General features: G+C 34.5%; 1 protein-coding gene across 2 annotated transcripts in view; it reads right to left on the bottom strand.

Annotated features, from left to right (window-relative positions):
• Positions 1-484: 484 nt before the first annotated feature.
• LOC120083996 (Leucine-rich repeat protein kinase family protein) overlaps positions 485-22,883 on the bottom strand; it is a 46,578-nt gene continuing 24,179 nt past the window's right edge. For both annotated transcript variants that reach the window (XM_039039900.2, XM_039039901.2), the window contains exons 9-20: positions 16,041-16,109; positions 15,841-15,909; positions 15,633-15,704; positions 9,212-9,298; positions 8,982-9,050; positions 8,156-8,661; positions 6,756-6,914; positions 4,676-4,959; positions 3,957-4,008; positions 3,551-3,801; positions 1,309-1,443; positions 485-1,034 (exon numbers count right to left, since the gene is read on the bottom strand). In XM_039039900.2, coding sequence (XP_038895828.1) covers positions 693-1,034; positions 1,309-1,443; positions 3,551-3,801; positions 3,957-4,008; positions 4,676-4,959; positions 6,756-6,914; positions 8,156-8,661; positions 8,982-9,050; positions 9,212-9,298; positions 15,633-15,704; positions 15,841-15,909; positions 16,041-16,109 — 2,095 coding nt within the window. In that variant the 3' untranslated portion in view covers positions 485-692. The remainder of the gene's footprint in view (positions 1,035-1,308; positions 1,444-3,550; positions 3,802-3,956; positions 4,009-4,675; positions 4,960-6,755; positions 6,915-8,155; positions 8,662-8,981; positions 9,051-9,211; positions 9,299-15,632; positions 15,705-15,840; positions 15,910-16,040; positions 16,110-22,883) is intronic.

Consider the following 22,883-nt stretch of genomic DNA (forward strand, 5'->3'; position numbering starts at 1 on the left):
TTATTAGTTTTTATACTAATCTATGATTATGTGTCAATTGGTTTTGGTGATGGAATGATGTAACAATTTTTATTAGTTTTTACACCAATAGACAAATAACCTCGAGACCATATAAAACAATTTTTCAAATCTCAAAGGTCAAAAATGTCTATTTTAAAACCTCAGAGACCAAATAAACATCTAACTCAAATCTCGAGGGCCAAAAGTGTGTTTTGACCAACATATCATTTCAAAAGTTTTTTTTTTTTCTCTAGCTATTATTTGATATTTTTTAAAAGGCCTAAATCTTAGACCCTAAGACCCTAAACTCTAAAACCCAACCCCTAAACCCTTAAAATCCAACCCGTAAAGTCTAAACCCTAAAACCCTAAACCTATATTCAACCCATAAAAAGTGTGAAAAACATGAGGCTATATTTGCAAATTCTTTTACATTAAGCTATACATGTTACTTTCGACTTGATTGCTATAGTTGCAACAAATCATGTTGGAAAGAAGATATAATTTAATTTAATATGTTCGGAGGATTTGAAAAGTACAGCAATGTCTACAATACTATATACAAACTGAGATTCAACATGTTAACGTGTGTAAGAGAGGCTGTACGAGAATGACGTACGCAGCATATCAACAGTGTTAAAATAGTATGAAACAGGGCTCCTAAACTTGGTGTGGATCATGCAATATTGTTTTCTATCTGGGCATGATGGTGGGAGTTACTCCACTCACGAGGTCACTGCCAGAGACTTCTGATATGTAATAGTTGTTCATATTGGATGATGAAGATGGGGGACTGGTCACTTTTATGACATCGGAGATCAAAGGCTCTGAAATTTTCGTATCAGACTCAGGCAGCATAAGCCAGATACTTTCAAGCGTCCGAACAACTTCTGCCATTGAAGGGCGTGCATCTGTATCGTCTTGGCAACACTTCAAAGCCAATGTCACAAATTTTTCTACACATTCAGCGGGATAAGATCCCAGTCGACCATCAATTATGGAGAAAATTTTTCCAGAATGATATGCACCGTTAACCTGTTATTGACCATACATATATTTAAAAGAGATACACGTGTAAATACACTCCTTTGTCTATGCATTCAAGATTACAATCCATGGGTTGGAACCTTACCAAAGAAAAGGAAAACTATATAGAGAAATAAGTAAACAACATATTATATCCTTTAGGCATTCGAACCAAATTGATTCCCGATATGACTATTATATCCAGTTCATGATTTATGTCCCAAAGGTTTAAGTTTTAATGCTATTTCAAATAAAGAGGCCATAAGAAATGCAATTGTAATACCTCTCTAACGATGTTCTTGCCATGTGAGATTGGGTGCCTCCCAGTCAAAAGCTCCAAAAACACAACACCAAGGCTATAAACATCACTCTTATCTGTCAATTTATGAGTCAAAAAGTACTCTGGATCAAGATAACCCTGCAAATTAAAATGCATATAAATCCCTTTAACTAAACTCAATCCAGGATTTCATATAATTATTTTACCAGGAGCGGGAATTATAGAACAATCAAAAGAAAATAGTTGTAGTACAGAAGATTCACTTTCTCTACAACAGGTAGAGGTACCATGACATAATGAGAAAAGGTTTGATATTATCGTTTGTATCTCAACATCCCATCCCAGTTATTCTAATAGGACAACTTTGAGAGTGGATTTGAATATGCAAAACAATTTTCCATGAAAATGTAGAATACTTGTGCTAGCTTAATTGTTGCATTCAGCACTATCTTACTAAATGTGAGTGTTTTAACAGACAGGACCTCTGTAGAGTTCATCAGATCTGAAAGTACCTCTTTGACAAGGTTTATTTAATTTTAGATCTCACTTTCATGCGTCTTTGTTTACCAATTGATGGACAATGGCAAGTGTATTTGTTTTTCGTCTCACTAGTGTTAGCGCTGGGATAACTAATCCAACTTCTTTTAGGTTTCTTGATCCTTCAAGCTCCATAGCCCCCGGTTGAGCGTATGCTTTTCATGGGTAAATTATTATTCTTATCAAGAACCCTTCTCCTGTAGATCTTTCACATCTTGATGCCCACATTCCCGGCAGCAGTAATTAGTCCTTAAATATGTGCAGTGGTACCTTTCCATAACATCTTACCTCCATATCTTGACTCCTAATCTAAGGAAGATAAGACCAGTTCGACCATCACTCAATACCTTATACAAGTTTACCTTGCAAATTATCACCACGATACAGTTTGCTATCAGAGATAAGTGAAGTATGATCAGGATTTAGCAAGAGAACCAAGATATCATACTTCATTTAAATATAATTTTGAAAAAGAATTAGGACAATAAAGACCAAATATTTGACAATTAATATTAACACGAACATTCATAAAAAGCAGAAGTTCCAATACCCCACAAACTGGTTCGAAGATGTTCTTGGGGATTTCTTATCTTCTCTCTCTTATGCGACCAGTTCATAGTTTTTATTAGTCTTCTTTAATAGAAGCACTTTGAACATAGCTAATCAAACAATCTTGTGTATAGAAACACTTTTGAGACAAACCCATGTAACATTTTGAAACATGTGGACCAAAGGAAAACTAGACCCAAAAAAGTAATTTTCCCTTGCTTTTTCATACTAATTTTCTTCTTTTTTTTTCTTCTTTTTTTTTTTCTTTTTTTTCTTTTTCAGATTAGTTCTTTTAGAAAAATGAACTCAATAAAATTAAATAAATCTTCAAACTTATAAACAGTGATTGTTAAAATTTGGCCTCAAAACTAATGTATGAACAGTAGGAAATAATAAATAAAAACGTAGGGAAATGACTATTTTTTAGATTTTTATCTAAATCTATGGAAAAAGAAAACAAATTTTGATACAAACAAAACTTTAATAAATAAAAAGAAAAGCCCATTTTAAGAATTACGTATTGAAATAAAAGTTCAGAAGCCACAAGTCTATGAATTTGAAAATTTTGGGGCCCAATTTTAATAATGGTACAATTTTGAGTGTCATAAAAAAAAATTTCTTGTTTACAAATATATGTTTTAATCAGTTAAGCTATGTACAAATTAAGAAATAAGTTCGATTAATTTATGTGGCTGACACAATATGATATTTAACAAAAAAAAAAATATAGCAGAATAAAACCTAAACCAGTACTAAAATAATATGTACTCCACACACAAACTATTATAACCCATACTATCATAGCCCGTACTATTTGAGTATGCACTCCAAACACAAAATATTATGACCCTGACTAAGATAGTTTGCATCCCAATCACGGATTAATATAATCCACATACTATTATAACCCACATACTATAATAAAAATAGACTATAATAACCAACTTAGTGCCCCAAAGCCCCTAAATTTTCAGCATAGACGTCTCTAATCATCAGTTATTATAAAGGATATTTTCCTTCTAAAACCTAATAGACCTATTATAACAAAAGATTTCTACCTTCTAAAATCTAGAATCTCCTAAAATTTTAACATGGTCAGAAAAAATTAAATTCTTTCATTATACTTCTAAAAATTTTATAAATATTGATAGAATTTTACCGGTGTCCCTTTTACTACGGTTGATACATGAGCAGGCACATCACCTTCTGCATTGGGTAAAGGTGCAAGTCGTGAAAGTCCAAAATCAGCAACCTTTGCTACATATTTAGAGTCTAATAATATATTGCTGGACTTGATATCTCGGTGGAATATTGGAGGATCAGCTTCTGTGTGCAGGTACAGAATTCCCTTAGCTGCACCCAGGGCAGCTTTGAATCTTGTGGCAAAACTCAAAGGTTCTGCAGAATTTACTGTAATAACACAAGGATACTTAGTAAGTCAATGCTTGGAAGAAAAAAAAAACCGTGTTTTTTTCAGTTGACATAAAAATGATGGAACAAAAACCATGGACAATTGAGACAGAATCTTTGAAAAATAAATTATAGGAAGATTAGCTGAAATGTACCAGAAAGGTGATCCCTCAGCGTGCCATTTGACATAAACTCATAAGCCAACATCTGCACACAAATTCAAAATCAAGAAGTCTGTTCAACGCTAAATTCCAAGGTCAGTGAAAGAAATTGACCAAAAAAAAAATAATGTCCTGCGAGTTGATAAGATTAGTTGTTCCCAAACTAATAAGTTTTGTGACAGAATTTGACAAACAGACACTTTAATTTAAATATGCTGTAATCAATCAGTTTCCAGCTCAAGCTTTTAGATTCAATAGTTTTTAAGGATTATTATTGGTTTACTTATATAACATCTAGACCAAATTGTTACAAACTGAAGTCTAGAGACTAAATCGTTACAATTTTTAAATTGTTACACATGTTCATGGACGGAATGGGAATTTCATTAAATCTGTTTCTATTTTCAAAGCCAATAAAAATATATTTATATACAAATCAATTGAAAATATATTTATACACAAAGCCAACAAAAATAAATTACTCTCATAGAGGTTATATACAAAATTGGAAAAGAAATACCAAGAAACTATGAGATTATGGCATATTTCTCAATTGATATGATCTAGTTGTAACAATTTCACAAGTTTGAGTAGGTTAATTGCTCGAATTCAAAAAATCAAGAGGGTAAATGTAACAACACCAGTAGTTTAGAGGCATTTTTCACAATTATCCTTATAAAAATGTTAGATAAATAATGGATTCCTCAAATCACCTGCTCCCCTTCTTCATCGCAATATCCAATCAAAGCCACAAGATTTCGGTGGTGTAACCTTGACAATAATTGTATTTCTGTTAGGAACTCTTTTTCACCCTGCAGTGAGCCCTCCTGTGCACGTTTGATAGCAACAGCCGTGCTATCTGCTAGAATTCCTTTGTAAACCTTTCCATAACCACCTTGACCAACTACAGTGGAACAATGAAAATTATTTGTAGCTAGGGCCATTTCACGGTAACCAAATTCCTTTACGCCCTCGATCTTTATGGAGGTTTTTGACACTGCATAGATCAATTTTTTATTATTACTATTGTAGTCATTGTTATTTTATGAAAGTGCCCACTTTCATTAAAATTGGATGGAAGAATACCAAACATGTTAAAATTGATTGACACATTATCTCATAAAAAGTCAATAATGAAATTATGCAACTCAACTATGTTCCTCCAAACCAAGCATTGCTCAATTGCCAGATGAGTGTGCTAGGCTAGTAACCACGAGGTCTGTGTTTCGAATCCCCTACCCCAATTACACTAAAAATAAAATTTAAATTTAAATTTTCTTTTTTTTTTTTTTTTTTATAAGAATAAAAAAGATAAAAGAAAAGAAAGAAAAACCCCTCAACTATGTTCCTACCAAGCAACAATTGAAAGATATCATTATCAAGCTTTTACCGGGAGGAAAGGGCAACGACAACAGAAAGATCTAGGGTTTTGATGAGAGAAAGAAGAATGCCTAGGGGTTGACCACATGGATAAAGGAGAGCAGCGAAGATGGCAAGGATGTCGACAATGGAAACAGAAATGGAAACATAAATGATAACGGAGACGACAGCAAGTGCCTACAGCAACAAAGACAACGGCAAACAGCTGCGGTGATCGGAGGCAGAACACCAGCAACTAGGGTTTAAGCGAACCTAGTTTTTACTCTTTTTGGGAATAAGACAAATAACATTTTTCTCTCAAATCTAATAAAGAATTTCAAGAAAATGGAAATAAAGCTAATTACTGAAATTTATAACCATCAAGTACAAGGCAATTCAATCAAGACAGGATGGATTATTAATTCATGTAAGGCGTAGACCTTCAAACCCCATGAACCAAAAAATTGATTGGATTCTCCGTTGGATGGATAATCCTGAATTGTTTGCCCAGGACACAGCCACAGATGGTAACAAACTACATTACTACATCGCATATTCGCATTAAAGAAATGCATTCTCAGTTTACACTCTATCCTACAACCCAAAAGCTTAGCAGAAATGAAAATATTTAAACATGTCCAAGTAAAACTTTATTTAATCTTCCAGTAAGGTCACTATGCCAATCAACCATACTTACCTGGCGCATCTCAGTCAAACAATCTTTATAATCACAAATAAGAATTAAAAAAATAATAATAAATAAATAATAAATAAAAAAATAAAAAAAGGGGGAAAAAACCATTCAGTTTCTATCAACCCATGCAAAGTTGAGTTTGTATCTCAATTCTCAAGCATATACTAGATATATGAACTTAATTATATGGGTAACATAATTGAAAATCACCTCTTACGTTACACACTGACTTAAACTACAAATGCATAAACAAGTTCAAGCTTCAGAGACTCATTCCTACACAGGATCGAAACATAGTTTATATGAATTCACATCTCCAGACCTATGATCCAATCATCCTCTAAATTTGTCTTTTATAAATATTTATTACCCATGACAGGATGAGGTTTCAAAATTAAGCCATCATCATTTGCTGCATATAACATATTAGAAAGTTATTTATATTCCAGGTCATGAACTAGCATCTAAATCATAGCCCTCATATGTAGCCATAGTAGAAAAATATAATTTTCTGTGTTATTTCTCTTAGGAGGAAAGGGTTTCTTAAATAGATGTACCCAATTACAAATAAGGAAAGAATAATCACACCAAATATAATACAATAAATCAATATAAAATTTCACAATAAAAGAAATAATCAACAGCCAAATTATATCATTCATTAATGAAGAACTTCTAATGCTAGAAACGAGGCACATAAAATAGCACATCCTAATTTGTAAGGAAGAAAAACTACTTACGATGACGCCTTCTTGAGATGTACTGGCCCCTAACACGTGATCTTATAATAAAAATAAAAACAATTGCAGATAGCATTGCTCCACCAGCAATTGCTCCTAATATTATTCCAGCCAATGCCCCTTTACTCATAGTAGAATCAGATGATGCTGTGACAAAAACTGCAATAAAAGAAACAATAATAATAAATAAAACCCTTTCAGCTAAAAAGCAATTTTGAAGGATTGTGATAATAATGCAATAGTACCTCAAAATAGCTACACCATGTAGGTGTCCTATCAAAATAATATTAATATGTTAATTATGGTCTTCCAATTTCATAAGTTAGATAACTGCAGTCATCTGCTCATATTAGTTATGATGGAGCCAAAATGGCTATATTAAACTATGTTCAACAAGATTGAAATCATAGAAAATGTCACTGTCATCAGAAATACTTTCTACTGTCAACAACTAATTGACATGAGCCTCTTTAATTAAAAATGCATCGAAATCATAAATACAGAACCATCATACAGAAGAAAAAGTCACCATTATATACAGAAAATAATATAAAAGAACAGTTATACAAAGGTATTTTGCAAAGATAATCAAAACATGCATTTATGTAGCAAACGACACAATAAACAATGCATATAAGGTCATCACTGTGCCACAGACAGGGTTTCCATTTTATACAACGGATAATATTTAGAAATCACACATATAAGGTCATCACTGTGCCACAGACAGGGTTTCCATTTTATACAACGGATAATATTTAGAAATCACAAATATAGGTCAGTTTTTTCCAATTGTTTCAACAGGTAACATGTGAACCAAAGGTAAAAGTGAGCTTTTCTAACAATCTTCAGTCAGATAGTTTAAGAAATATTAAATTATAAGTTTAATCCCTAAACTTTCATGTTCGTGTCTATTTAGTCCTTTTAACTTTCAAAAGTGTCTGATAGGTCTCTTGACTTTTAAAAAGGGTTTAATAAGTTCTTAAACTTTTAATTTTATCTCCATTAGGTTCCTGGATTTTAAATAATGTCTAATAGAGCCTTAAACTTTCAATTTTATGTTTAATTAAACTTTTCGATTTTGTATTTAATAGATCATTGACTTAAACATTTTTTAAAATTTATAGATCTACTGAACATATAATTGAAAGCTTCGGTTCTATTAGACAAAATAAAATTTATATTTAATAGATCAATTATCAATTCATTTTTAAAATTTGAATACGTTGCAGACCTATTAGACACAGAATTTGAAATTTGGAGATTTATTAGACATTTTTTAAAGTTTACATACCAAATAGACACAAATCTGATAATTCAAGGACTAAACTTATAATCTAATCTTAAATAAATGAGTTAATATCCCAACAAAATACATCAGAGAAGTTTTCAAGACTAACCCTTCTTATAAACGTCAGATATTGTCAAGCTGAGAAGTTCATATGGTCCAAATATATCGCTATCTTGAATTTTCCAATTTGTAAACTTGGAAACAATTCGTAAAACCTCACTGTCATTGAACATGTGAGAACTATTGCTATCAGCAACATACAGGGGGAAAAGCTTTAGGCTCATTCTTAATCGAGGTCCTTTTTCCCACACAGCAGAACCGATGTCCAATTGTTCAAGATGTACCTTAAGACCACTGGTGAGATATTCCTCAAACATATGTTGATATGGACTGAAACGTGAGAATCCAGGACTTTTTAAACGATATCCAATTAGAAGAGGTGCGGAACAGAAACAAGATGATGGACATTTTGCTGAGTAACATTCGTAAGAAGGTGGGCATATTGGGCCAGAACAGCCAAGAGTGTTATTTGTTGGAATGTCAATTATATCCTCACTCTCAGATCCACAAAAGCCCAGCAGGCTGTTATTAGCACAAGCAGGATTTCCATGAAGCCTGAAATTTAGAAGGGAAAAAAAAAGATTGTAACATAAACTTGTGAAGTTTGGTTGTATGCTGTACACACATATACTTGCAGCCAGAAATATGTAAGGGGTGATTGTTCACTCTGCACCAATGGATAAAGTAGTGCACATGCATTATGGCGATTGAATCAAAACCATGACACGGGGGGTAACAAATAGCCTTAACTGCTCAAATTACTACTCAGCCAACATTGGGTTTTGGTTGCATTATGGCGATTGAAGATACAGTTTTTGCATAAAAGTCGTATTGTACTAATTTTGATCTACCAAAGTTAAGAGGAAGAAGCAAACCAGACAGAAACATTCAGAGGGAGATGGATGCTTCCCGAAATATCTGAAAAATTATTGTTCTGCAACTCTCTGCAGTATGGAAGAGGCAAAAATAAATATTTGGTAAATGGACTGCATTCTATTATGAACATATATTAATAGTCGTTGCAACAAAATAAGTTGATAAGACACTCAGCTCTCACATAAATCCATAATTCTTCAACCAGTAATTTAGTTACTTCAGGTCTTACACTGTAAGGCTGTCCAGAGAATTGAGCATCCTGCTTTGCCATATGGTGGATGGAACAGAGCCGTTCAATAAATTATTTGCAACTGACCTGCCATGGGAAACTGACCAAATAATCATTACTTTGTACATTGAGTAATATGTTAGATTTATGTAATGCTTTTCTTGAGAAGGTAAGTATGCTCTCTCCTCTCTCCTCTCTCCTCTCTCCTCTGTTTTCTCCTCCGACCAGTAATTCCGAAGCTCTTTCAGCATATTCTTCCCTTTTTCCGGCCACTTTCAACATATATCCTCTTCTTGTTTTGGATTAACTCAAGATGAAAGTTAAAAGTTGCAATATCAATGACCATTTCTTTTTGCGTTTGGCAAGAGGATTTTGGTTTTTTAGTGGAAGACTTCTCAAAAAATCAGAAAGCTTCTTTAAGTATGCAAATGATGTTATGGTTAGAAATGGAGCTACATAAGCTTTCTAATGAAAAACCTCAGGTATTCTTCTCCAAAAAGGCTATGCTGGATCAGGGAGTTGCAAGATTAGCAAAGTTTTGGTTCAAGGCTGTTTGGTTTGCAGAAATCGCGTTTTGGCCTTCCTCAGGAGGTAGACGCAATATTCATATTCCTGCAGGTGTGAATAACCAAAGATGGCTTTCTTTTGCTGAATTGATTAGTTAAAGTTTGAAGGTTAGTTGCCATCTTGCCCATCAGAGTCCTATGCATGAAGTTGATAATCCTAATTCAGTTGATCATTATTTTAGAAGTTCATATGCAAAAGTAGTTGCCATTTCCGGAGAGGCAACATTAGCAAATGGAAGAGTTGAAGATTGCAAGAAAGATCAAATTCCCACCTTTCCAGATTTGATTGGAAAAGAAAAAGAAATGTTGGATTGAAATCTACCTTCCCTGATTGTGGTAACAAGATTAATGGAGTACTACTCATGGCCTGAAGTAAAAACAACTTTAGAAGATTTTTTTCCTAGGAAATATTTCAATTAATCCCTTCTGTGATGATAAGGCATTAATCAAGATTCATATGGAGATTGATGAGGAGTTCTTGACAGGTAAATGGTACGAATATGGAATGATGCAACTAAAGCTTGAACATTGGTCTAAAAAAGTTCATTCCATCCCAAAAGCTACTTCAAGTTATGGAGGTTGGATTTCAACTAAGAATCTTCCGTTACCGTTTTGGAAGAATTCGGTTTTTTGAAGCTATTGGGCATCATTTAGGTCGTTTAATTGAGATCTCATAAAAAAACAAACTTTTTTAGAGTGTTCTTCAGCCTATATTAAGATCAAGGAGAATATTTGTGGTTTTATTCCAGCTTCTTTGGAAATTGAAGACTTATTGCTTGGAGAAGTAGTTATTACTTTTGAAAGATTAGATCCTTTGATCTCTCAAAATAATCCGCGATTTGCCAAAACTTGTTTTAGGGCAGAAGGCTTTTCAAATTCCCTGGACATCTGTCGCATTAAAGAAGCAATGTTGGATGAAGGCTTCTTGGTAGACACTTTGAAGAGGATATTAATGTATCAGAAGGTATTCCAACGGCCATTGCACCGGATAACATGAGGAAGGTTGAAAAATTAAATTTGCCTGTTGATTTACAGCAGACTATTAACTCGGAGAGAGAAAATTCCAGCCCAGACAACGAGGTTAGTAATAATACTTTCATTGAAAATTCATTAGTAGGCCAAGAAGTCCATTCGGCTCCCTATTGCACTCTTCAAAAAGAAAACTCAAAGGTTGCGTCTGATAAAGAAAGAGAAGGCCTCGAGATTGCTTCAAGAAGCTGAACGGTCATCCTCTAATTTCTGCTCTGCCTGATCAGATCAGAATTTGATTCCTCGAAACAAAGTTGTAGAAGAAATTGAGTTTGAGCAAGAACTTCATATCATTAATGAAGAGGTTCTAAGTACCAGAGATCCGGTTCTTCATGTCAAAATAATTCTCAGAAGTTTACAAATACAGCAGATTCCTTGATGCATCATTCTCATAATCCAGATGATCTAGAAGAGAAATATGTTCGAGTATTCATCCCACATGATCCTAAACTTTCAAGAAAACGCCATTCCTCTCCTGTAATCATTCATCATAATTTCAGGGTACGGGAGTCGAAAGTTTCCTTCATCCAAGGCATATTTTCTCAAGAGTATAAGAAGCCCTCTTCTCAAGAGTCAGATGATGAATCAGATATTAGTATGAGCAGTGGAGAATCCAATCATGAAGGGCCTGAAAAGATTGAAGATTATTTTACTGATCAAGTGGGGGAAGCATATAGAGCACTATTTTTTCAGCAACAACAATCTCTTGTAAGTGCTCCATACCTTTCTCCATCTCAAATCCCTTCCAAATTTTCCTCTTTAGTGGTGGGTTGTGGTTTCCATTTGCAGGAAATAGCACCTCCTAAGGAGGTGTCAAAAGCATGAAGATTGTTTCTTGGAACACGAGGGGTCTTAGTGAAATCTAAACAAACCATGTTGGAGCATTTCTTACAAAACCAGCATCCTGATTTAGTGTTGATTCAAGAAACAAAGCGTTATTGATGTTCAATTTATTAAATCCATTTGGAGCTCTAATGACAACGGTTGGACATATGTGGAGCCTTTTGGTAAATCTAGAGGTATTCTTACCATGTGGGATGAAAGCAAATTTTCGCCCTTGGAATTCATAAAGGGGAAAGAAGACATCCTTGGCCAGAATTTGTTTCAATTACTGATTATTGTCCTGAAACTTGGTGCATTGGAGGAAACTTCATCATGACAAGATGGAGTCACGAAAGATTTCCTATTGGAAGAGTTACAAGAGGAATGAAAATGTTTAATAAGTTCATTCAAGATGCTGGGTTGTTTGAAGTACCATTATCCAATGGAAATTTCACATAGTCTAGGGATGGTATCCCGAAATCACATTCTCTACTAGATAGATTCCTCATCAATAAGGAATGGGACGATTTATTTGTTAACTCAAGAGTTAGTAGAAAAGCAAGGCTTTTTTCGGATCATTTTCCCTTGCTCTTAGAGGCTGGAGCAGTTTCTTGGGGTCCTTCCCCTTTTCGTTTTTGCAATAGTTGGATGAGGATTATTGAGTGCTCAAAAGGTCATCCAAAAAGTCTTGGATCGTGATCAATCAGAAGGTTGGACAGGTTTTACAATAGGCCTTAAGCTGCGCAAGGTAAAAGATAAAGTTAAATCTTGATTTGCGAAATATGAGCTAGAAAGAAAAGACAAGAGAGATTTATTATGAGTTGACCTTTTTTTATTCAAAAGCCTAGAGAGAAGACCTTTCAATTATTGAAATGGATATTAGATTAGCTATCAAAGGAGATCTTATGAATTTATACCTTCTGGAGGAGAGGAACTTAATTTAAAAAAGCAAATTGAATTGGTTAAAGTTGGGTGATGAAAAATACCAGCTTTTTCCATAGATTTCTTTCAGCAAAAAAGAGCAAGAATATGATTACTGAATTAGTTTCAAGCAACGGGTCAACAATTCAATCCTACCGAGAGATTGAATCAGAAATAATATGTTATTTTGCTTCTCAGTATTGGAAATTCCGGTTCTCAAGCCATTCCTTCTGATATTACTTGGAATCGTGTGTCGGCTGCTGAAAATTCAGCTTTAATTTCCCCTTCTCGAAGCGAGGAGATCCTTCCAGCAATTAAATCTCTTGGCAAAAACAAAGCTCCCGAGCCAGATGGTTTTACAGTAGTCTTTCATTTAATTTTGGCAGAATTTCAGGGCTGTCTTTCAGAAATTGTTTGAGGAATTTCACTCTAATGGAAAGCTGAATGCTTGTATCAAGGAAAATTTTATTTGCCTAATTCCTAAAAAGGCTAATTCGTCACAGGTTAAAGACTTTAGACCTAGAAGGCTAACTACCTCTGCTCACAATCCAAGCATTATGAAGATTATTCTATCTAGGATATTGGTCTTAATTGGAATGCGTTTTTATTCTCTATGTAATCAAGTCAAGTGATTTAGTCTGTTCGTATGCTCTGAATTCTTGTATCTCATATTGGAAATGATGAGGAGCTTTGGGGGTGTCAATATAGTTGAGATGTCCTGATGCACTTTTCAGTTCTTGTTTGCTTTGGTTTGATATTTTCTCTTTGTATTTTGTCTCATTGTAATTGAGCTATTACTCTTTTCATTATATCAATGAAAAGTTCCGTATCTGTTTCAAATAAAAGATACCATGGGCTACACCCTAAATTCTGCTTCAGCACTACTTGCGACCACACTTTGTTTTTCTTATTTCACTAACTAGATGTCATCCAACAAAGGAGCATCAACCAAAAATGGATCTTCTATCAGTGGTATTGCCTGCCCAATCAACATTACTAGAGATTTTGACATGTAGGTGGTCATGTTTCTTAAACTATATGCCTTGGGCCCTTATCCTGGAGCACCTTTCATATATCTCAGAATCCTATAAACTACTTAAAAATAAGTTGGCCCATGAGCATGCATAAACTGACTTACCATACTAATTGCAAAAGTAATATCAAGACCACAAGTCTCTAGTACTTCTCGTTTCCTTTTACCTTTGTTCCTGTTGTAGCTTGCAATTTTAACTTCTGCTCAATGGGGAACTTCTATTGTCTTGCAACCAAGTAAACCTGCCTCTTTCAATAGATCAAGAATATACTTCCTTTGGTTGACAAGAATGCCACCATTGGACCGGGCCAAAACCTCCAAGATTATTGATGAAATAGAGAAAAAATGGAAAAGTTGGAGGGTTCGTGGCACCCTTCAAACTGTTGCACGGTGCCAAAGACAAAATGGGGGCCTCAAGCATCATCAGTAGTGCTACGGTGCTCTACAAAGCATTGTGCGACGCTGCGATTGGGGGTATGAAGAGCTATGGCGCTGCCTTTCCTTTTTTGAAAAATCCTACATTTTTCAAAAGAATCTCCAATAAGTGCTAGGGTTGATTAGCTGCCAAGGACACGAAATTTTGGAGCATTCAAGTGAGTTTTGCTGCAGAGAACAGTTGAAAAAATGAGGGAAACTTGTTGAGCCCTAAAGTGACTTTTGCTTTCACACTTGAAGAATTCACATCTCGCCAATATTTCCTCTAATATAACCTTAATCTTAGTTGTTCATGAAAGATTTTTGGTAAATTTGGGACATTTCTTGCATAGCATTGGTGCTTTTGATTCCCTTGTCTTTCTTGGTGGCCAAGGTTAATTTCTGCTCTATTCTCTTGCGATTGAGGTAATTGTGGTTGGTTGTGTGCCTCACTTAATTGATCAAACCGAATGAACACATTCTTTGCAATGGCTTCATCTTCTTCAACACCTCAATCTTTGATTTCATTGATTAATTGTTCCTCGTCATCTGGTTCCAATTAAGCAACCTTCATATTAGTCCCACCAATTGTTTCTTCTTCCAATGCAAGCTCTTCCTCGATCTTTCTACCTTTCTATTCGACTCATCTTCAACTAATTTTTTATTTACTTTTACTTCGTTCATTTTTTGCACAATTTCATAGCCCGTTTGGATGAGTTCTTGACCTTATATTAATACAACAAGCTCTTGGTTTTGATTTTCTTGAATTATTTCTTTTTTGAACACTTGCCATTATTTTGAAAGTTGATCCATGTTTTAAGTCATCTTTTCTAACAGATATTGGATCTCTTTTACTCCCTTCTTCATTTCCTTCAATACTTCAAGATTGATATATAAATTGAGTGTCTTGAACAAGTTTCAACTTCATATTTGTCGTAGGGCAGATTCTTCGGTTTTCTTGAATATGTTTCAAACTCTGCCTCTACTGAATATAGAGCTCCTTCTTTGAGAATTTGTGAAGGAACGTGGATTCAAAAATTATTGACATGACTAAAAACTGATACTTGGAACTCATTTACAATGTTTTGTGACAGTCAATTACTCATTAGTATTGCAAAGAACCCTATGCATAATAACAGAACAAAACACATAAAGCTTGATCACCATTCATTATTTGAGAAGGTCAATTATAACACAGTGGAATTATCTTATGTTTCATCTCGTCATCAAATTGCTAACATTCTCACCAAAACACTACCCAAGACAACTTTTGAAGATTTCAACTCCAAGCCTAGCTTGTACCCTATATACAACCCAACTTGAGGGGAAGTATAGATTTATTCCTTGGTTTTTTTTGTGCGAAATATATATACTTTTTTCCTTTTTAGGTTATTTCCTTTTCTATATTTTTCTTTGTATTATATCTTGTATTTGGGAATAGAAAATAATTTTCTCCCAAAACTTTACAAATTAATCCTAATTCTAATTAATCAAGGAAACAAATACTAATCCTAATAAACCAATGGAAACTAATCCTAATCTTAATCAATCAAAGATTTGACCAAGATAGCCAAATTTACCCTAATCCCTACACTACACTACACTAGACTACATAACTAAAGATAAATCCACTCACAATTTTTGAAGATGTGGTAGACCCGAAAGACTGGATGGTATGTTGCCAGTAAGACGGTTGTTGGACAAGATGCTGCATTTAATATATAGATAAGAAAAATATCAAGCGGCCATTCAACATCATATTTTTATTGCAGGTTTTAAATCTTCGAAGCTCTTTAATCGAACAGTGAAGTTTTAATTGCCAAAGATAAAGATGAGATTCTTACATGGTTGTGATATTCTCAGAGAGTTTACTTCGTGGTATCAGTCCACTTAGTTGATTGGAACTTAGATCTCTGAAATACGAAGAAACAGTAAAGATATTAGGGTCAATTTTGAAGGCGTCTACCTCTTACATTCATGAAGCTAATATAATAAAGACGTCATATATCTATACTTATACTCAAGAAACCTAATCTAGACTTACAGATAACCGAGGTTCTTTATTCTGCTCAGATCTGGAATTGACCCTTGCAAGGTACAGTTCCTTAAACTCCTGTGCAAATCAATCACAAAGACAACCAATAAATTTACGTCAGTACAACTCCACAATTTTTATTTGAACGAAAACATAACTTTTCATTGAAATAATGAAACGAGGTCAATGTTCAAATTACAAAAGAGGATACTAAATATAAAGCTATCAAAAGCTTGCCAGTATAAGAACAGAAAATCAAAACTAGACCGAGATATCCAATAAAAGAACAGAATAAAAGCTTGACATGGAAAGAGACTTCTTCTAGGACTGATTGAATTCTGAAAAAAACAAAAACCAGCTTCTTGAGGATGTTTTATCATCAACAAGAGCTTGGACTTGACTGTCAAAAAATGCGGTGCACTTCTCTAACCCCCTTCTATTAACAAGCGAGTGAACAGTATAAACCAAATCCCAAACTTCATTGCTTTTCTTGAGAAGCTCAATCCAATTAACAACAATGGACTTGTGCAGACGGTAACCAAATCCAAATCCACCGTCTTGGATAGGAATGCAAAAGGTAGGTAATCCACTATTCCACTCATATCTTCACCAATTGTGACAGCCTTGGGATAAAGCCCAAGAAATACATCATTCACCAGCAAAAAATAAAAATAAAAAAATACATCATTCACCAGCAACAAATACACTAACATCATCTATATCTGTAGTAAATCCAAAGTACTCGTTATGGTTTCTAGTAAACCCTACCTCTAAGACAATGTGAAGGATTCTTTCTTTGCAGTTCGTCAGCCAAATTAAGACTTCCATTGATCATAATCCAAACAATAATGTTGATTCTCTTTGGACTCTGTGACCAAATTGCTTTATAAAGATCATTGGCCATCAAGGAAGAAAAAGCCAAATAACTCGAGAGAGATTTAAACGTGAAGGATCTTGAAGATTCAAGAGCCCAACATTCCCACTAGAAGATAATAAAACCAAAGAAAGGCATGATAGAAGAATCTGAAATTCAGCAGCCTCATCATCCTTCAAAGCTCATCTAAAGAAAAAACTCCTAAAAGAAGATGCATCCCACAAAGAACTAATAGTGCCATCTGTTTCATTAGATATTAAAAAAAGCCGTGAAAACCTAGTTTTGAAAGAAGCTTCCGCCAATCAAGTATCTTTCAAAAAGGAAACGTGAATAACATTGCCAATTTTGAAGTGCAAGACTCTCCACCTTTTCCACGACTTAGAGATCCTGACCCAAGGGATGCAGAGACTAGAGTGACCCTTACCGCATCCATCCAAACTAATTAGAGCCGTGAATGTTAATGATAACCTTCCCCCAAAAAGATCCATTTTCTTGCATAAATCTCCAGCCCCATTTTGCAACAAGGGCCACATTTATGTGGTTAAAAGCACTGATGCCAAGGCCTCATTGAATCTTAGATTTAGAAGCCAAATTCCATCTGACCAAATGATTTATCTTGCTGCCCTACTGAACCTTCCAAAAAGAAATTGCGCATAAATCGTTCTAGTTCCAAACTGACAGAAGGCATAAGAAATAGGGGTGTGCATGGGTCCATCAGTATCGGTTTTGGGAGAAAACCGACCCCGAAAACTAACCAAAAAAAAGTGTGTGGAATCCAACCGATGGTCGATCGGTTTTGTCGGGTTTTTCTTTATATACAAGCAACGCCAAGATGAATGAAAAGGAATGATGAATTAATGAAGTGCCATTGTTTGGTTAACATAATTTGCAACTTTTTTAAATTTAAATCAATCATTTTTTTATGAAAAAATTTAAATCAGTCACGTAGTGGGTTTGGAAATTAGGTAACATAAAAAAGAAAATAATAAATCAATACTAAGGCAGTAGGCCTGAGCTTGGGCTAATGGTAGTAGCTTGCTTTTATACTAATTTTTCAAAAAAACAATTAATAGTAATAAAAATTTAAAAAAAAATAATAATATATGTCAGTCGGTCAGTTTTTCAAATTTTTTATGTGGAAACTAAAAACCAACCGACCTTAATTTGGCCGGATCGGTTTTTGGTGCCTTGATGCGCACCCCTAATAAAAAGATTAACATATAATAGATAGGAAGATTAGTGAACTGAGTTACATAAGGCTAAAAGTCTTCCCCTTGAAAGTAGTGGTGTTCGTGGGTTGGGTTAGATTGGATTGAGGACTTTTTAGACCCAACCCAATTATTCGGGTTATAAATTTCTTCAACCCAAATAATCTTTATTTAAAAAATGAACCCAACTTAACCCAACCATGAAATATTTTGGTTGGGTTGGTTAGAGTTACTCGAGTCATTTATTTAAAATTTTGTTCTAAAGAGAAGTAAAATTTAAATACGTAAAAATCTGAATTAATTATTTTCATATATTGAATTAAGATTAACAACTCAATTTCAATTTATATAATGAAAATTTTCTTTTCAAAGTGCTAACAAACTATTTTTAAGAGTTCTTGGAGAACAAATTATTCAAAAATAATGAAGCTAAATAAAACTAAAATCAATATATGTATAAATAATCGTATTATAAGTAACAAAAAATATATATTTTAAAATTAATAATAAGTTTGAGTTGGTTTGGGTTATATTAAGTGAACCCATGAACCAACCCAACCTATAAAATTTTCATTTATTTGAAACCAACCCAACCCAAATCGCACGGGTTGGGCTGGGTTGATCGGTTTTTTCGGGTCATCGGGTTTTGTGAAAACCCCTACTTGAAAGAGTGAAATTCAATTTTCTTCTGAAATTTATCAATTATAGGCTTTGAGAAGAAAGTTTGTTGAGGGTAACCCCCTAGGGACAAACCAACCAAGATAGAGAAAAGGTATAGTCTCCACCTTACATTTTAGTCTCGCAAAGTACTGAAAAAGCTTTGACTCATCCACATTAAGTCCAATTAAGGCTGATTGATGTAGGGATATTTTCAGGATTTACCCATTTATTGTATTTGTTTAGACTTAGTTTGTTTTAATTTTAGTTTTAATTATAGGCTTCTTCCCTCTTTGGCTGTGCGCCTTTGCTTTGAGTTATTCCCTTTGGTCGAGCACCTATCCCCTGTATTTTCTTATAAATAGGCCTCAGACCTCTTGGAATAAAGCAGACTATTCATTCTCAAGTTTTATCCCCAGCTGATGCAGAAGCATCCTCCTCCTCTCCTTGCTCGGTTATTCAAAGGCTCTCGGTGGTAGAACAGGTCGTGGAACTTCTGAAAGAGAATTTTTCAACTATGCAAGTGTCCATGGTCAAGAAGCAACAAGTGATGGAACAACTCACCCGATAGATTAGTAGGTTGGCTAAAGCCAAAGAAAAAGTGCAAGAAGACAATGTCACTACAAGAAATACTACTTTTAGTGACGAATTTTAGTGACAATTGTAAATCGTCGCAACTTTAGAGACAAAAACGTCGCTAAACTTGCAACGATACGATTATATGTCGTAGTTCAGCAACAAAATATTAACTTTGTCGCATATACATTGCGACAAAATGGTTAATCGTCACAATTTTGTTGAGACAAAACTCTGAAGAGTTGCATCCTGTGACAAAAATAACATAAAATCGCAAAGCCTAAAAAAGGCAGGACTTTGGCACAAATTTCGAAGCGTAGTGGTGTAAAGCCCATAATGTCACAGAGGACCAGCGTTGAATAGCCCAAATCGTCACAGGCCTAGTGGCGATTAGTCCAAAACATCGCAGGGCCTAGTAGTGATTCGCCAAAACGTCCCAGAGCTTTTTTTCAACCCACACTTACTGCTCGATAGGGTTCCACCATTTTACCTAAAATCACTTTGTGTCGTTCAAAACTTTGGAGGGAGAAGTTATGCCGTTCAAGAGTTTGAAGAAATTTCCTTTCTTTCGACGTGAGGTGGCACCTTCAGAGGAGGGTCGCCGACGTGAGGGTAGCCTTCAGAGAAGGGAGGAACTTCAGCGTGAATCAACTTCAGCATAGGGCAAAGTTGTGCAGGTGGCTATACTTTCGTGAGTTGTCTACTTCTTCCTCTAAAATTTGTTGAATGTTTGGTTAGCCCTATTTTCTCTCATATAGAGTTCTCCCTCAATTCCTCCTTGAAGCAAAATGGGAAAACAAAGAAAGGGCAAGTGAATAGGATTTTTGAGATATTTCCCCCACGTTAATGCCCAAAAACCAAGAAGCAAAAGCTTAAATTATTGGTTGACATTTGACAAACATATATTAAAGTTATGGTTTTTCAAGGTCCTTACCCATCCTCCAATGCCGATTACCCTTCAAACATATTCCACAATCTCCATATGCTTCCTCCTATTTCCTAGAGTCTCCCTAAATCCAAGCATATTGTACTACAATAACACTTCTCTTTTGCTACTCTGGCAGTTAAAACTTGGATGGAGTTTTCAATTTGGAGGATAACATGGACTATTTGTAATTTTTTCATTGAGTTTTATTGACTAATTAAGTTTTTTTTATGCATTTTGGCTTACCTCAAATGATATTTCCAATATTATTATTGGTAACATGTTGAATAATATAGCTCAAAAGGACAAAGTTGAACTCAGAAGTAAAAAATATTTGGTATGGTTCTCTTGCCCTCTGTTGTAGGATATGGTGCTATAGAAAAGAGAGTTTTGTTGTGTTGTTTTATTTCCACTTTTATTCATGGCTCTTGGAGAAGTGAGAAATTAAATCAAAGACAAAATTGAATGTGAAGGGGTAACAATAGGATATGTGCAAAAGGTTGAGGGAGAGCTTTTGCCAACAAGCTGTAAAGGAACTCAATATAGGATTTACTCTTACAATTTGTAGCTTTTATGTTGATTTAATAAATTATGATTTCTATGCTACTTATGATGATCGAGTGTAGACTTTTGCTTAATAATCTTTGATTTTGAGAATAATTGTTTTACTAAAGTGTGAATACTTGTGTGTTTACATTGATTTGAAGTAGGTTTATGTGAACAAATTTTTATGGTTGGAGCTCATTTACAAACGTTTTCTTTTGTTTGGAGATTCCGTTTGTATCTTGTAGCTCCTTGAATGTATGTACATCTCTGCATTTGATTTTTTAGCATTTTTGCATTTAATTTTTAGTTGAAACTTTGTTAGTGAGTGTTGATTATTTCCTTTATGGTGAAATTTTATATTGTACTTATTGTATTATATTTGCAATATTTTATTCTTTCCTTATTTGTAATTATTTTATTCTTTCCTTATTTTTAATTAGGTATTTCTTCTATTTAAGAAACTCTTTCCTCCTAAGATTAATAAAAGAAAAGAATAATGGTTTCTAGCATGGTATCAGAGCAACAAAATTTTGAAACCCTAAAACCCCCCAAAAAAAATTAAAAAAACCCTATTTTTTTCTTTTTGAAACCCTAGAAAAAGCCCAATCTTCTGCCGACCGGTTGCCGCTGCCCGTCAGCTATAATTTTCCTAGTTGCTGGTTCGTTTAAGCCATTGTGTTGTTTTTTTCTCAGATCTACTGATTTTGTATTCTGGGTTTCCTTTTTTTTCAACGATATATCGGACACTAAGGTACCCATCATTCGAGTTTGCGACTATTGCAATAAACCTCGACATACATGTGAAACTTATTGGAAACTTCATGGAAAACCTGCGAATTGGAAAAGTTCTAAGCAACATGCCTTTAATGCTAATGTTGTTGACTCCTGCTCGTTTAACAAAGAGCAAATTGATCAAATTTTGAAGCTCCTACTGACCAATTCATCATTTGGTAATCCTAGTGTTTCCTTGGTACAATCAGGTACTTGTCCTCAAGCTCTCTCTTGTCTTAATTCATCTCCATGGATTATAGACTCTAGAGCTTCTGATCATATGACCAGTTCCTCTTGTTTATTTGAATCATATTCTCCTGTGTATTGCAATGAAAAAATTCGCATTGCCGATGGCAGCTTCACCTCTATTGCAGGAAAAGGAACTATTCCTTTGACTACAAAACTTATATTACGTTCTATCTTTCATGTTCCAAAATTAGCCTGTAACTTGTTGTCTGTTAGTAAACTCTATAAGGATGCTAACTGTCGTATTATCTTTTGTGAAACTCATTGTATCTTTCAGGATCAGGAATCGGGGGGGACGATTGGACGTGCTAGGATGATTGATGGTCTCTATTACTTTAATGAAGTTTCTGCTAGTCATAAAAAAGTTCAGGGCTTGAGTAGTGTTTGTTCTCTTTCTGTTAAAGAAACTATCATGTTTTGGCACCGTAGATTAGGGCATCTAAATTTCTTTTATTTAAAGTATCTGTTTCCCGATTTATTTAAAGGATTTGATTGTTCAGTTTTTCAATATGAAAGTTGCATTTTTGCCAAACATCATCGATCCACCAATTTGCCTAAACCGTACAAGGCTTCATCACCTTTTTCCTTAATTCATACTGATGTTTGGGGTCCGTCTAAAGTCTTAACTTATAGTAGTAGCCGTTGGTTTGTTACCTTTATAGATGACTATACTCGTTTAACTTGGCTTTATTTGTTAACAAAAAAGTCAGACGTAAAAGAGGTTTTTGTTCGATTTTACAATATGATAGAGACTCAATTTCAAACTAAAATTCAAATTCTTCACTCTGATAACGGCACTGAATATTTCAATGAACAATTAACCAATTTTTTGCAAGAAAGGGGCATTTTTCATCAAGCTACGTGTCGTGACATGCCTCAGCAGAATGGCATTGCTGAGCGAAAGAGTAGACACTTACTTGAAGTTGCTCGTGCCGTTATGTTCTCTATGAATGTTCCAAAATATTTGTGGGGTGATGTCGTTCTTACAACTGCATATTTGATCAATCGAATGTCGTCGAAGGTTTTGAATTTTAAAACCCTTCTTAATC

Source organism: Benincasa hispida, chromosome 8 (assembly GCF_027475165.1).
Source record: "Benincasa hispida cultivar pf3 chromosome 8, pf3_genome.v1.1, whole genome shotgun sequence".
In the NCBI taxonomy this organism is placed as follows: domain Eukaryota; kingdom Viridiplantae; phylum Streptophyta; class Magnoliopsida; order Cucurbitales; family Cucurbitaceae; genus Benincasa; species Benincasa hispida.